Genomic DNA, 12955 nt, shown 5'->3' on the forward strand with positions numbered 1-12955 from the left:
TGTATATATTTTTAGAGTCTAATCGAGTTGACAAAAAAAATCGATCCAACTCGATTCGTTACCCCCTAATTCTAAGCTAAGAAAGAAGAGTACTCGTACTGATTTTAAAACCCATGACGTAAAAAATACGAAAAAACAATGATTAACAGATTCACCCCTCCATCATATGTAATCAATACCAATATACATTCGTTAATAGATAAAATAACATAATGTCAAATCCTATTAAATATTAAACAAATAATTTTTGTTATTAAAACCTGTAGGGCCCGGTCATGTATCTAAGATGACGCTTAGGAAAGGCAAAAATATATTGAAGATAATTTTAATACAATGTATATAGTGATGTCAAACCGACAGATCGAGTGTGGATACCCTCCTTATCTCCATACTTAAATTCATCATCCGTCCACCACTCATGATAGGTAAAAAATTTTAAATCCATACCCGCCCACGTGAGTACATTATCAAATCTATCCCCACACCTACTACCCAACTGGAGTTGTACCTGACTAGACCCGCCTGACAACAACCTTAAGTTATACCTAAGCAACAAACATAAAACAAATACGTCTATTAAGAAACATAATAAAATAAACCAAATATTATTTAAGTTAAGTGTTAACATAGATCTTAAAGTACATAAATTATAAGTTATATTTTATACAATATTATGATTTATAAATTAGTCTCTAAAATTATACCTAAATTCATAATGGTTCAAAATTTAATAGGTATTTAGTGGGCGGGCGGATGTGGGGCGGGCGGATGCGGGACGGATAAGGTCTCAAACTCATCACCCGCCCACTACACGCGACGGGTACAACTTTCTAAATCCACACCCACCCATTACCCACTAAAATTATACCTATCACCGCTCTAATTAAAACGAATACGATACAAAATATACGAAATTCTACCCGTTTATCATCCCTAAATGTATATAGATTAATCATACCAATGATTTCCTCTTATAGATAACTTTTTTTAAAAAAAAAAATACTACGGAATGTTATTAAAATATAGTATAATATAAAAGGTCAAAAAGGAGAAGAACATGTTAAAATTATTGCTGCTTCTCAAATGTTAATATCACGTCTCCATGCTTCTTCAGCTCTGGTTTGGCGTCCTTTGCCGACAAAACTGTAATTTCTCTTCTTTGCTCCTTAATCATTTGATCTCTGTTTTTCTTTCACATGAGATTTGGGATCTCTAATTTTTGTGGTTTGATTGTGTGTTTGATGAGCAATATTGAAGCATATGATGGAAAATTTACCCTTTAGGATGAAAATGACCGGAAAAAATGGGTTTTATTTATAAGATTAGATGGTTGAATTTATTTTCTTGACTTTTTAGTAGTGATTAGCTTCTGTATGCATAAAGGTGCTTTTTTTATTCTTACTACTTTCTTTGGGATTATTTTCTAAGTCTTAAATATCCTCCAAATGGTGCAGTTTTTCTTATATTTAGATTTTTTTAAAAAGTGAATGGAGAAAAAGTTGTTTTTGATGTGTATGTTTTTGTCTTTTTCTTGCTTAATGAACCAAAATTTGTATCTAATTCACTTGTTAAGGTTGCTATAGATCTGCATAATAGCATTTCTTTGAAGAAAATTAAAGTTGAAGTTATTCTTTCTCCAGAAACAGATTTTTGGGATATTTAATTTGGTTTCATAATACAGACTCATTTTGCTCTATATTGAAATCTGAGTAAATCAATGTTTTTTAGTAATATTGAATTCACATATTCGTGAGTATTATTACCACACTACTAAAGAAATTTGATATCTAAGTCTTTGATAGGTGGTTTCGTATGCTTTCATTGTATTACTCCCTGCGAGCTTGCTTAGGTGTAAGTTTTTCATGCTACTTCTCTTTCGGACGGAATCTGATGGTTATTTAATTTAATCAGAAAATGTTTGGCAAAGACTATTTCACGGAATATGGCGAAGCAAGTCAATATGAAATAAAGGAAGTAGTTGGCAGAGGAAGTTATGGTGTGGTTGCGTCTGCAATCGATACTCACACTGGAGAGAAGGTCGCCATCAAGAAGATGGCCAATATCTTTGAGCACACACTTGACTCCACAAGGATCCTTAGAGAGATCAAACTCTACAAGGCCACCCAGACATAGTTCAGATTAAACACATAATGCTTCCTCCATTTCGAAGAGAATTCAAAGATATAATTGTTGTTTTTGAGTTGATGGAATCTGATCTTCATCATGTTATAAAAATAAACGATGATCTCACCTCAAGCATCCATCAATTTTTCTTGTACCAGCTTCCTCGGGGACTGAAATACATTCACACAGGTTGGATTCTTTTACATATCAACTGTTGCAGAGGATTCTCCAATTTGTGATTTCAAATGACCCACTTTTTATTTTCCTTTCAATTTTTCAGCACATGTTTTCCATAGAGATTTGAAGCCAAAAAATATACTTGCTAACTCGGATTGCAAATTGAACCTTTGTGATTTTTGCAGTTCATTCTTCTCCAAGGTAAATACTGCTGCTTTTTTTCTCACTTCAATTTGTTTCCTATAAAATTGTTTGCCAGCTTAAAAGTTATAAATTTCTTTCTCTTGGCCTTTTTAGGGATTTTATTTTATTAGGCAGCAACAATGTATTTTAGTTTTTGTTGTGTAATGATTTCTGCATATCTGCTCAAGTACGAAGCAGCTTTTTTGCGTAGCTTATCTTTGTGGACTGAAACTGAAGAATGTGGATATATATGTGTGTTTGTGTCATACACAGACACTGCTAGTAGAAATTATAAGGAAAACCTCTTAAGAACTTTGTTTAATTGAATTTTAAAACCTATGTTTTCTGCAGTACACGCCTGCGGTCGATATTTGGAGTGTAGGGTGTATATTTGCTGAGTTGATTACAGGAAAACCATTGTTTCCTGGGAAGAATGTGGTGGATCAATTGGATCTTGTGACTGATTTACTTGGCACTCCCTCTGCTGAAACAATCGCAAGGGTTTGCCATCTCCTTTTCCATTAATGAGAATTGTCAACAAGGACAAGATCTTTTCTAACCATGTCATTTATTCATAATATCTGCAGATTAAGAATGAAAAAGCTAGGAATTATTTGAATAGCTTGAGGAAAAAAAAACCAATTCCTTTCACAGAAAATTCCCAAATAAAGATCCATTGGCCCTCAAATTACTTGAGCGTCTGATCGCATTCTATCCCAATAATCGTCCAACTGCAGAAGAGGTAAACTCTAGGGGTTCTAATAGTTTAAGATTTAAATCCTTTCTCCTTGCACTCTATTATATTTCATAACATTTATGATTGTTCTTCATGCAGGCATTAGCTGATCCATACTTCCATGGATTGGCAAATCTGGACAATGAACCATCCATGAAACCCATTTCAAAATTGGAATTTGAGTTTGAAAGAAGGAAATTATCGGAAGATGATGTCCGAGAGCTAATTTACAGAGAGGTATTTATGTGCATAGAGATTAATTCTTGCCTGAGTGATATTTTTCTCGTTTTAATGCCCCCTTTTATTTAGTGTTTACTTGTTCATCTTATCTTAAATTGCGAATAGATATTAGAATACCATCCACAGATGCTTCAGGAATACCTTCAAGGAAAAGATCTTATTAGCTTCATGTATCCAAGGTAAAACATCCATCTAGTAGCATAAATCATAAAGATAAACTGTCTTTTAAGTGTCACGACTCACGACTGATGAATGACGGTCAGGTCTTAGCTGCTGAAACTACAAAATGATGAATTGTTATGTTTCACTATATGCATAAATGACAGACTAAAATGCTGTTGAATTTTAACTGTGTTGTGTCAACCCAGCGGAGTTGATCGGTATAGGCAACAATTTGAGTGTCTTGAGGGCAAAAATGAAAGAGGCATTGTGCTCAGAAGGAAATATGCATCTTAACCTAGGTGAATTTCTAGAAATTATACACATCTTCTTTGTTTTTCTTTTCTTTCTTTGACTGAATATGATCGGTATAGGCAACAATTTGAGTGTCTTGAGGGCAAAAATGAAAGAGGCATTGTGCTCAGAAGGAAATATGCATCTTAACCTAGGTGAATTTCTAGAAATATATACACATTCTTCTTTTTTTTCTTTTCTTTTCTTTGACTGAATATGCTACTTTTATTCTTACCGACCGGTGATTATTTATTTCTTAGGGAGCGAGTCTGCAATGATGATATCGATAACATCGACCAATCAGATAAACGTACAGCTGCTTCTGCTAATCGTGCAACCGTTCAGAGCCCTGCAAAGTTGCAAGAAACAGGAATCCGCCAACCAAAATGTGTCGGGGACTCCGGAATATGCAAACCAAAATGTGTCTGAGACTCCAAAAGCCTCTGGCAAACGTAGACAAAATGGACGTCACTTGTTGAGAAGCGAAAGCATCAGTGCTTCCAGGTGTGTGGGTGTCATTAGAAAACCTCATGGGGTATGTAACACTAACTATGTTTTCAACGCTGTGTTTTTACTTCACAAAGGGTTCGGTATATCTATCTCACTTCTCTACTCATTCCAGGTTCACAGTGAAGTGCAATAACTGGTTGCTTAACATGCTTGGGAACTTGCAAATGTTCAACAAAGATCTGCTGGTTCTTGTTTTCTTTCGCTATACCCATAACATTCCTTTTGGAGGTTATTAATTTGTCTTATTTAAACCAAATATGTTGGACTTGTACTGTATACATTCTGTTGTACACTGGACAAGGGAAAAGAGTAGTATGACTTATGGTTTAAGTTATTTAAGGCAGGAGATCTTGCAATGACAAGTTGGGTCATTTCTCAATAGTTCAGCAGGATTCAGCAACTGCACTTGACACATGAATCAAACAATTTAATTACGGGCACATTTTGGCCTTTCTATTGTACGTCAAACCAATATCCTATTTATAAACAAGAAACATGCAATTCTACTTCAATTGGTGGCAGATATGAATGCATTTGAGATTTGTATATATTGATCTAAGGCTTATCAGTAAAGTGAAACAAGTTCGTTTGAAAGAGGAATTAATGACATTTATGTATCAGTAAGCTGTAAAAGTAAAAATGAATTCTAGAGCATAGACCAATGAGCCAATATTAAAGTGCAATGGCAATTAAAAGGTGCAAGTAGCAGTTATGTTAAACAGAATAAGTTGGCGTCATAAAATTGTATGGTTTCTGCTCCTCACATTGCTATAAGCATTACTTCGAGTACATCTCACATGAACGCTACTAATACGTTTTCTTTCTAGAGCTTACACCTAGCCACTTCCGTCTAGTTGACCATGAGAAAGAAGGTGCGCCATGTATTGCTGCAAGCATATAACATCAGAATTAGCGAGCATTGAGCAACAGAAGATCAAATTTTAGCATAAAAAATCATCCAATTCGTATTAAGTCAAGAGGATTCAAAGCTGTCTTTACACATTGCATTAATTATGTCTCAGCAACAAAATTGGTCAAATGATGATGCATGAGAGGATTATCGTATAAATGTTATGCTCTTTTTTCTTTTCTGTCTGTTAACATGCCTCTTGTTCCTTGCAGCTTAGGCTATTGGTTTATGCTGTTGCTATTTGCCTTTTACTACAATATTTCCTCTCTTTTTGCAACCCCCACCCTAAAAAGGAAAAAGACACAGAAGCATAGACCAGCCAGTTATAGTAGAGAATTTTTCTGTGGTTTATAAACAAAATACAATAATGGAGGGAAGAATAAAAAGGCAATTTAATTGGTGAAAATCCAAGGGGGGAGGGGGAGATAAGAGTGAATTTAAGGCCAAACAACAACAATGCCCTTAGTGATGTCTATCCTTTCTAAGTGTATGTGAATACGACATAAATCCTATTTAAAAGAAAGGGATTCAGAAGAGAAACTATTGTCTCCAAAAAAAGAGGAAAAGAGTCGAGTAAATAAAAATAAGGCCATCTGACAGGAAAATGAATAGGCTGAGACCAGTTAGTTGCACCCTGTAAACAGCATAGTTAACCTATTTATGTCAATATGGTGCTTTCTTCGATTCAATGAAGCACTACTTGGATGAGATGAAAATCAAATATAATATTGCCTTCTATGACAGTCCAGTCCCTTCATTCACTGAGAGTTACGAATGACCAACTAATAACAATATCCCAAGCAAAAGTGTGCCCTGCAGTTGAGCAACTCCTCTTATGGATAAGCCATGTTGGAATTGGAAAAATTTAAAAGGCAGAGAAGAATGAAATGACAAGTATCATGGGTACATAAAATGAAAGAAGTTGCTTCATTCAACCTAACTCAAACTGCTGACTGGTACTATCAACATACATATAGAAATCTAAGCAAGAACCTTACTAGAACTCATCTTTTGTCCCTTTTTACCACCATTTTTTCTAATAGCAACACGCTTTAATCTCCATATGATCAAAAAAGTAATGGTAGATTGCTCTAGTTGACATTTAGGGGAACAAACTATTTCTAAATTAGGATCATGAGAAATCAGGAAATGTTGAGACATTTACACTTATGGTGCTTGAGTCTATTTGAAGCAACTTTAAATTTCCATAGAATCAACAAAAATTGAATTTCCAAAACAAACAACTTAACTATGCTTGAACAATGTACACAGAGAAAACCTAATTCTAATTAAGGTTTCAACTGTCATGATACGCATGCCAGGAAAGAAATCACAAGTCGATAATCAAAAGAATGCACGAGAACACATAAACAGACCTTCATAATTATATTATGTAACTTACTGCATGATACGCATATGGCGATTTCCCTTGACGCTCAAAGTGCTTAGCCATGATACAGAACTCAATCGGACCCCATTCCTCTGACTCAAAGCAATTGCCTAATGCTGCTTTGTATAACTATCAAGACCAAATATGAAATTAAAATACGAAAGCAATAAAACGAAAAGAATAATAAGAAAGACACCTTAGCAGTGTCAGTTAAAAGCTCCGTTCCAGCAGGATAAGAAGCATAGAATTGATCAGCCCTCGAATACCCAGCTCTAGTTCTGCAACATAAACACCAAAAGAAAGCAAACCCCATCAAAAGAAAACGCTAAAAAAGGATAAAAAAATCACAAAAACTAACAATTGAACGTACGTGTTGTTTGTATAAGCGTAGGTCAAAACAGCAACAAAGGAATAGAATCCAGTGTACGAGACAATTCTTCGGAACTTTTGAATCTTCAAAATTTCATTGAAGCCGTCAATAAGATTAGAGAGCATTATGATTGCTTCTGAAAACTTCAAGTATTTCTAAGAGGGAACTGTCTTATTCTTGAGACATTTTATCGAACATGTGGCGTCCCTGCAACGAAAGGTTATAACAATTGTAAACCGATCAGTGGCTTGTGTATTCACCTATAGGATCATTAGGATTTAATGGTCTTCTAATATGATGTTCTATAATTTTTTAAAAACCTTTTTTTTAAGTTTCCATCTACTTAACCCAAATGGTCAATGATATATATATATATATATATTAAAGAATCATTGGAACTTAAGGATGGTTCCTAAAATTACCTTGATAATTGTGTTGAGATCCAGACCCTGCCTTCGAAGTTGTTGCATCTGAAACCACAAGTGATAGTCTGTTCTCCCTTGGCGAATATAAAATTTGATGGTTCGTTTCTGGGCGGAAGAGGCGCCGATTGTTTCCTTTGCGGTAACCAACAGAAGATGGATTGGCCAACCTTAGACGCGAGGCTTTTCTTTCAACAATGGGGCCTTTAGTTTGTTCCTTTCAGCTCGGGCCGTGCAATAAATTTCGATCCTATCTATCTATCGTTGATATGATGTCAAAATTCAAATATCTGATTTCTTTTATGATTTTTAGATAATTTATATTAGATATAGAAAAATAGATAATAAGATCAAATACAAATGAATAAATTCTAATTTCAAATTATCTAATGAAAATAGGCTCTAGATAATCTTTAACTCAATAAGTGATTAACCCAATAAGATTGTAGCATAATAAAATTTTAGATATTTTGTAACGGTGGGTGGTCGAAATAAAAAAATAATAATATTATTATGTATAATTTAAAAATAAATAGTTGAGTGACCAAAACAAAACAAATGTGATAGTTGAGGTATTAAATATGTAGCTTACCCTTAACTTTAAAGAAAACTATAAATTTAATCACCCACCTATTCATGTGGTTTTAATTTGGTCATCTAATAATTTCTTTTTTCAAAATTATACCTGACATTAGAACAAACTGCAAAAATAAATAGGTGATGAAAAGGAATGATTATGTATTTCAATTAACTCGAGCAAATCTTGTCGGTATTTGGAACAAAGCACAGCGTGATGTCAAAGACTTTGAAGAACACAATCCTATGCTCCATGATTTGTTGGATCAAACCTTGAAGAGCACCTGAGTTGGATGCCTCTTTCATCATACATGTTGAAAATCAATTGCGAATCACATATCTAGATGCATAAATTTATATTAAAATGATGAATTTATTAAATTTTAGAGAAACGATTGTCTCTATCCGCTCTCTCGATCAATCCTTATCAAATGTTGTGGGATACTAATAAATACCAACTTCATATTAGTGATTAAAGCCTCCTTTGTAGTTAAGATTGGTTAACCTCGTATTCACTTTGGTAATTGGAACAAAGTTGTCGAAAATGACTACAAACACCTTATTTCCAGTCCTAATAGAAACTCTTGTAGGAATTGGAAATCTGCGGCTATTAAGGATGATATGTTACTCTTGCGACACTTTATCCGTAAGCTTGATTTTCTCTATGTTCCTCGTTACTTGGATCGGAAAGATAAAGATTTGTTAAGTATTTAAATTTAAAGATTGAAAAAAATAAAAGAAAATATTTAATTAATGTCTAAGTTTATAATAATTGTACGAATCAAATGATTTGGTGGTAGAAGAAATTGTTGACATTTGATGAATCGAGGGGATTGTAGTCTCACACCCTAAAATTTTTTAAATTTCCTTATATTTTAAAAAAAATCTCTATTAGTTATCTAATTTATCACCTTCTAAAATTTTATTTCTATATGTCGTCTAAATTTTTAATATAACTTCTTAAATTTGTACTTCTAATATAAATTTCTGGGTAAATCCATGTTTTTTCTCGTAATCACACCTATTGTATTAATGAACGAAAATGTTCTATTATTATTTTTTAAAATTGTAGGTAAATAATTTATCTAAATAATATAAATTTATGATTATAATGATATCTGGAACATATAAATTTTAAAGATACAGTTTTCTTTGAGGTGTTTAACTCACGAAATATAAAATTATCTTAAATAATGTATATTATTTTATCTTATACAATAGAATGTAAAAAAATAATATTTGATTAGCATAATATGATAAATTATTAAAGTTTATCTTTTCTAAAATGATGGAGAAAAGGAAAGAATATTTACTCTAATAAAACATATTTTTCGTTATGGTTTAAAGCCAAACAAAATTCATTTTTCTCCTCAATATTAAAATAAAATATTGTATTTTTTAGAAAAAATACGTTGGAGCAACTATAAACAATTATTATATTAAAATTATTCCAAACTATTTAAAGAAAAAAATTAAACTTAGCAAAAACATATAAAAAATAAAAAATTAATTGAAAACTCAATTTAGATATAACTTAGTTTAATTTTGACATAACGTAAAAATAGCTATCTTAAACTAAAGACAAAATTAATTTTAGGTACTTCAAGATTTTTTCGTTAAAAATAAGTGTTTAATTTTTTTCGTCTTTTATGTGACTATTATTAAAAAAATCCATTAAGTAACACATGTCATATTTGTATTTTTTTTAAAATAAAAATATTATTTAAACAATTAAAAAATTTAAAAAATTCCCCACTTGTATCCCTTCCCTCCCTTGCTTTCTCTCCCTCCCATCCCCCCTTTCTTGTCTCATTCCCTTTCAAACGATGAACCCCGATGACAAATGGACAGACCCCAACGACGGCTTGGGATTTCAACTATTCGTTTTTCACCCATCGTGCATCATCGTTTGTTAGATTTCAGTTATTTAGTTAGTTAGGTTGTTATTAATTTGTTAGCTTGTTAGTTTGACTAGTAATTGTTAGTGGTTGTATATAAAGACTTTAGTTTTGTAAATAATGATTGTGATGAATAAAAAAGTAAGAGTATGTTTTTTGTAAAAATTCCTTTTAACATGATATCATGAGTCAGCCAGTCAGCTTCCCGTGACTTTGCTTTTTTCGGTCAAAATTGATTTAGGATTTTTCCCCTTTTATCATCTTTCGCAGCCATGGAAAATTCCACAATTGATTTCAATCACCCATTATTCTTGCATGCCTCTGATGCACTGAGTTTCCTTCTGGTTTTGCATCAGCTTCTCGGTATCAAGAAATATGGTGTCTGGAGTCGGTCCATGAAGATTGCTCTGCTCGCGAAGAACAAATTGGGATTTGTCACCGGTGATTGCCGATGAGACAATTTTGACGAATCCACAATGGGAGATGTGTAATGCTCTCGTTCTATCCTGGATCATCAATACAGTAAGTAAAGAGCTCTAGGCCGGGATTGTTTTCGCGTCCAGTGTCGCTTCAGTTTGGCAAAATTTGAAGGAAAGATTTGCTAAGGTTGATGGATCTTGATCATTCTTCCTTCACCGTGAAATTGTTCTCCTAATTCAAGGTGACACTTCAATCTCAACATATTTCATTCTATTGAAATTACTCTGGAACAAGTACGAAGCTTTGGCCCTGATTTCTCTTTGTGGTTGTGCTATTTCACAACGCACAACTGCTCATTACACTCAGCAGAAATTATTTTAATTTCTCATGGGTCTCAATGAGACATATACTGCTGTACGAAGTCAGATCTTGCTTATGCAACCACTTTCGTCTGTGAATCTTACGTATTCGATGCTTGTTCAGGAGGAATTGAAGAGGATTCACTCTTCTGTTCTTTCTCCAATTTCTGAAGTCTCGGTTATGTATTCTAACTTTGCTGGGAATACTGACAAAAAGAAGTTCTCTGGTATTTGCGATTACTATAAGGTTCAAGGGCATAAACGTGAAAATTGCTATAGACTAATTGGATTTCCTGCTGATTTCAAGTTCTCAAAGAAGAAAGGCAGTCAGATGGCCTTGGCTTCTACTTGATCTACTCTCAGTTCTCACAATCAGTCGAGTCCTGAGTCACAACAATATGCTACCTCCACTGTTCCTATGTTCACACGAGCTCAGTATGATCAGATCCTTCATCTATTGAACAATAAACCTTTTGTGGATCCAACAGCAAATATTGTAGGTATTGACTCCGCAAATTCTAGTCTCTCTTTCAATTGGATATTAGATAAAGGTGGTACTGACCACATGTTATCTGATTTTCAAAGACTAATATCTCATGTCCCATGCACATCAGACTCTAGGTTTGTACATTTACATAATGGCCAAAAAGCTCCCATAACACATACATGTTCTTTTTGCCTTAACCAGAATCATTCACTTACAAATGTCTTGTTTATTCCCAAATTTGCACATAACCTCCTGTATGTTTCCAAACTAACCAAAGAACTTAACTGTAGTGTTTCCTTTTACCCTGACTTTTGCATTTTACAGGATCTCTCAACTGGAAAGATGAAGGGGATTGGTAGAAAGTCTCGCGGGCTGTATTTTTTTGATTCTTCAAATTTTGGTTCTGGTATTTTTTTTATGTTCCCTATTGTAATTCTTTTTCTTGTATTCATGCCTTTGGTTCTTCGAATTGTATGATTCTTTCAACCATCAATAATACTAAGCTTTGGCATGCTCGTTTAGGCATTATTCTTTCTCTAGTTTACATAAAAAACCATATTTACAGTCTTATAAGTTTCATGCTGACAGTGTCCATAAGTGCTCTATTTGTCCTCTTGCTAAACAGTCTAGATAAACATTTCCTCAGAGCATTTTTAGAGCACCTAAAACCTTTGATTTAATACATATTGATATATGGGGACCTAATAGGATTTCCACTCATAGTGGTTATAGGTGTTTTCTTACCATTGTTGATGACCACACAAGAATGTCTTGGCTTTTCTTGTTGAGACTTAAGAGTGATGCAATCATATCTTTAAAACAGTTCTTTGCCTATGTAAAAAATCATTTTTCAGTCACAATTAAGTTCATTAGAAGTGACAATAGTTCTGAGTTCTTTGCTAATGAATGTTCTTCTTTCTTTTCTTCCTTGGGTATTGTTCATCAAAGCTCCTGTGTTCATACTCCTCAGCAAAATGGTATTGCTGAAAGAAAGCACAAACATTTATTAGAGGTAGTTAGGTACCTCAAATTTCATTCCCAAGTCCCTGTTAAGTTTGGGGATAATGTGTCAACACAACATGTTATATCATTAACATGTTGCATTCTTCTTCTTTAGTTGGCAAAAGCCCTTTTGAACTCCTTCATGGTAAACCTCCCAATCTGTCTCATATGAGAATTTTTAGTTGTTTATGTTATGCCACTCAACCAAACTACAAAGATAAATTTTCTCCAAAAGCAATACATTCCATCTTCATGGGTTATTCTGCTACTCAAAAAGTTACATTCTGTTTAATCTTGAAAAACAAACTTTTTTTTATCAATAGAGATGTAAAGTTTCATGAGGACATTTTCCCCTTTAAATTTTGTATTTCTTCTTCCCTATTTTTTCCTGTTCAAGATATTTCTGATTCAGATTTTTTGGTCATGCCCTTTCACACTACCCAGCCCAATTCTCCTATACCTTCTGGTTCTTCAGAATAGTCTGCATCACCTCAAGCTTCGGTAAATGACTCATTTTTACCTCAACCTTCACCTCAGCCTATTGTTTTTATGACTCTTTATCAAATGGCATTTCTATCCCTCCTAGACAATCTACTAAGGTCAAAAAAATAGCCTGTTTGGTTACATGATTATGTGCAGTCCTACCAATCTTCCTCTCTTCCAGGTACTTATCCAATTTCTAATTTTATTTATTATTC

At 33.6% G+C, this 12955-nt stretch overlaps 1 protein-coding gene and 1 pseudogene across 2 annotated transcripts; one reads left to right on the plus strand and one right to left on the minus strand.

Moving 5' to 3' along the window:
• Positions 1-1071: 1071 nt before the first annotated feature.
• Positions 1072-4834, plus strand: LOC120170142 (annotated as a pseudogene).
• Positions 4835-5112: 278 nt separating this feature from the next.
• Positions 5113-7702, minus strand: LOC120166972. Of its 2 annotated transcripts, XM_039176124.1 has the most exons (5): positions 7516-7702; positions 7094-7300; positions 6920-7001; positions 6736-6852; positions 5113-5310 (listed from the first exon to the last, which is right to left on the minus strand). In XM_039176124.1, the coding sequence occupies exons 2-5, from the start codon at positions 7216-7218 to the stop codon at positions 5260-5262; spliced, it is 375 nt and encodes a 124-aa protein (XP_039032055.1). In that variant the 5' UTR covers positions 7219-7300; positions 7516-7702; the 3' UTR covers positions 5113-5259. The 2 variants fall into 2 exon arrangements, with proteins under 2 accessions (XP_039032055.1, XP_039032058.1); XM_039176127.1 differs by lacking the exons at positions 5113-5310; positions 7516-7702 and adding an exon at positions 5794-6146 and having other exon boundaries at positions 7094-7342.
• Between the last annotated feature and the right edge of the window lie 5253 nt (positions 7703-12955).

Source organism: Hibiscus syriacus, unplaced genomic scaffold, assembly GCF_006381635.1.
Source record: "Hibiscus syriacus cultivar Baekdansim isolate YM2019G1 unplaced genomic scaffold, ASM638163v2 tig00003041_pilon, whole genome shotgun sequence".
Taxonomy (NCBI): Eukaryota; Viridiplantae; Streptophyta; class Magnoliopsida; order Malvales; family Malvaceae; genus Hibiscus; species Hibiscus syriacus.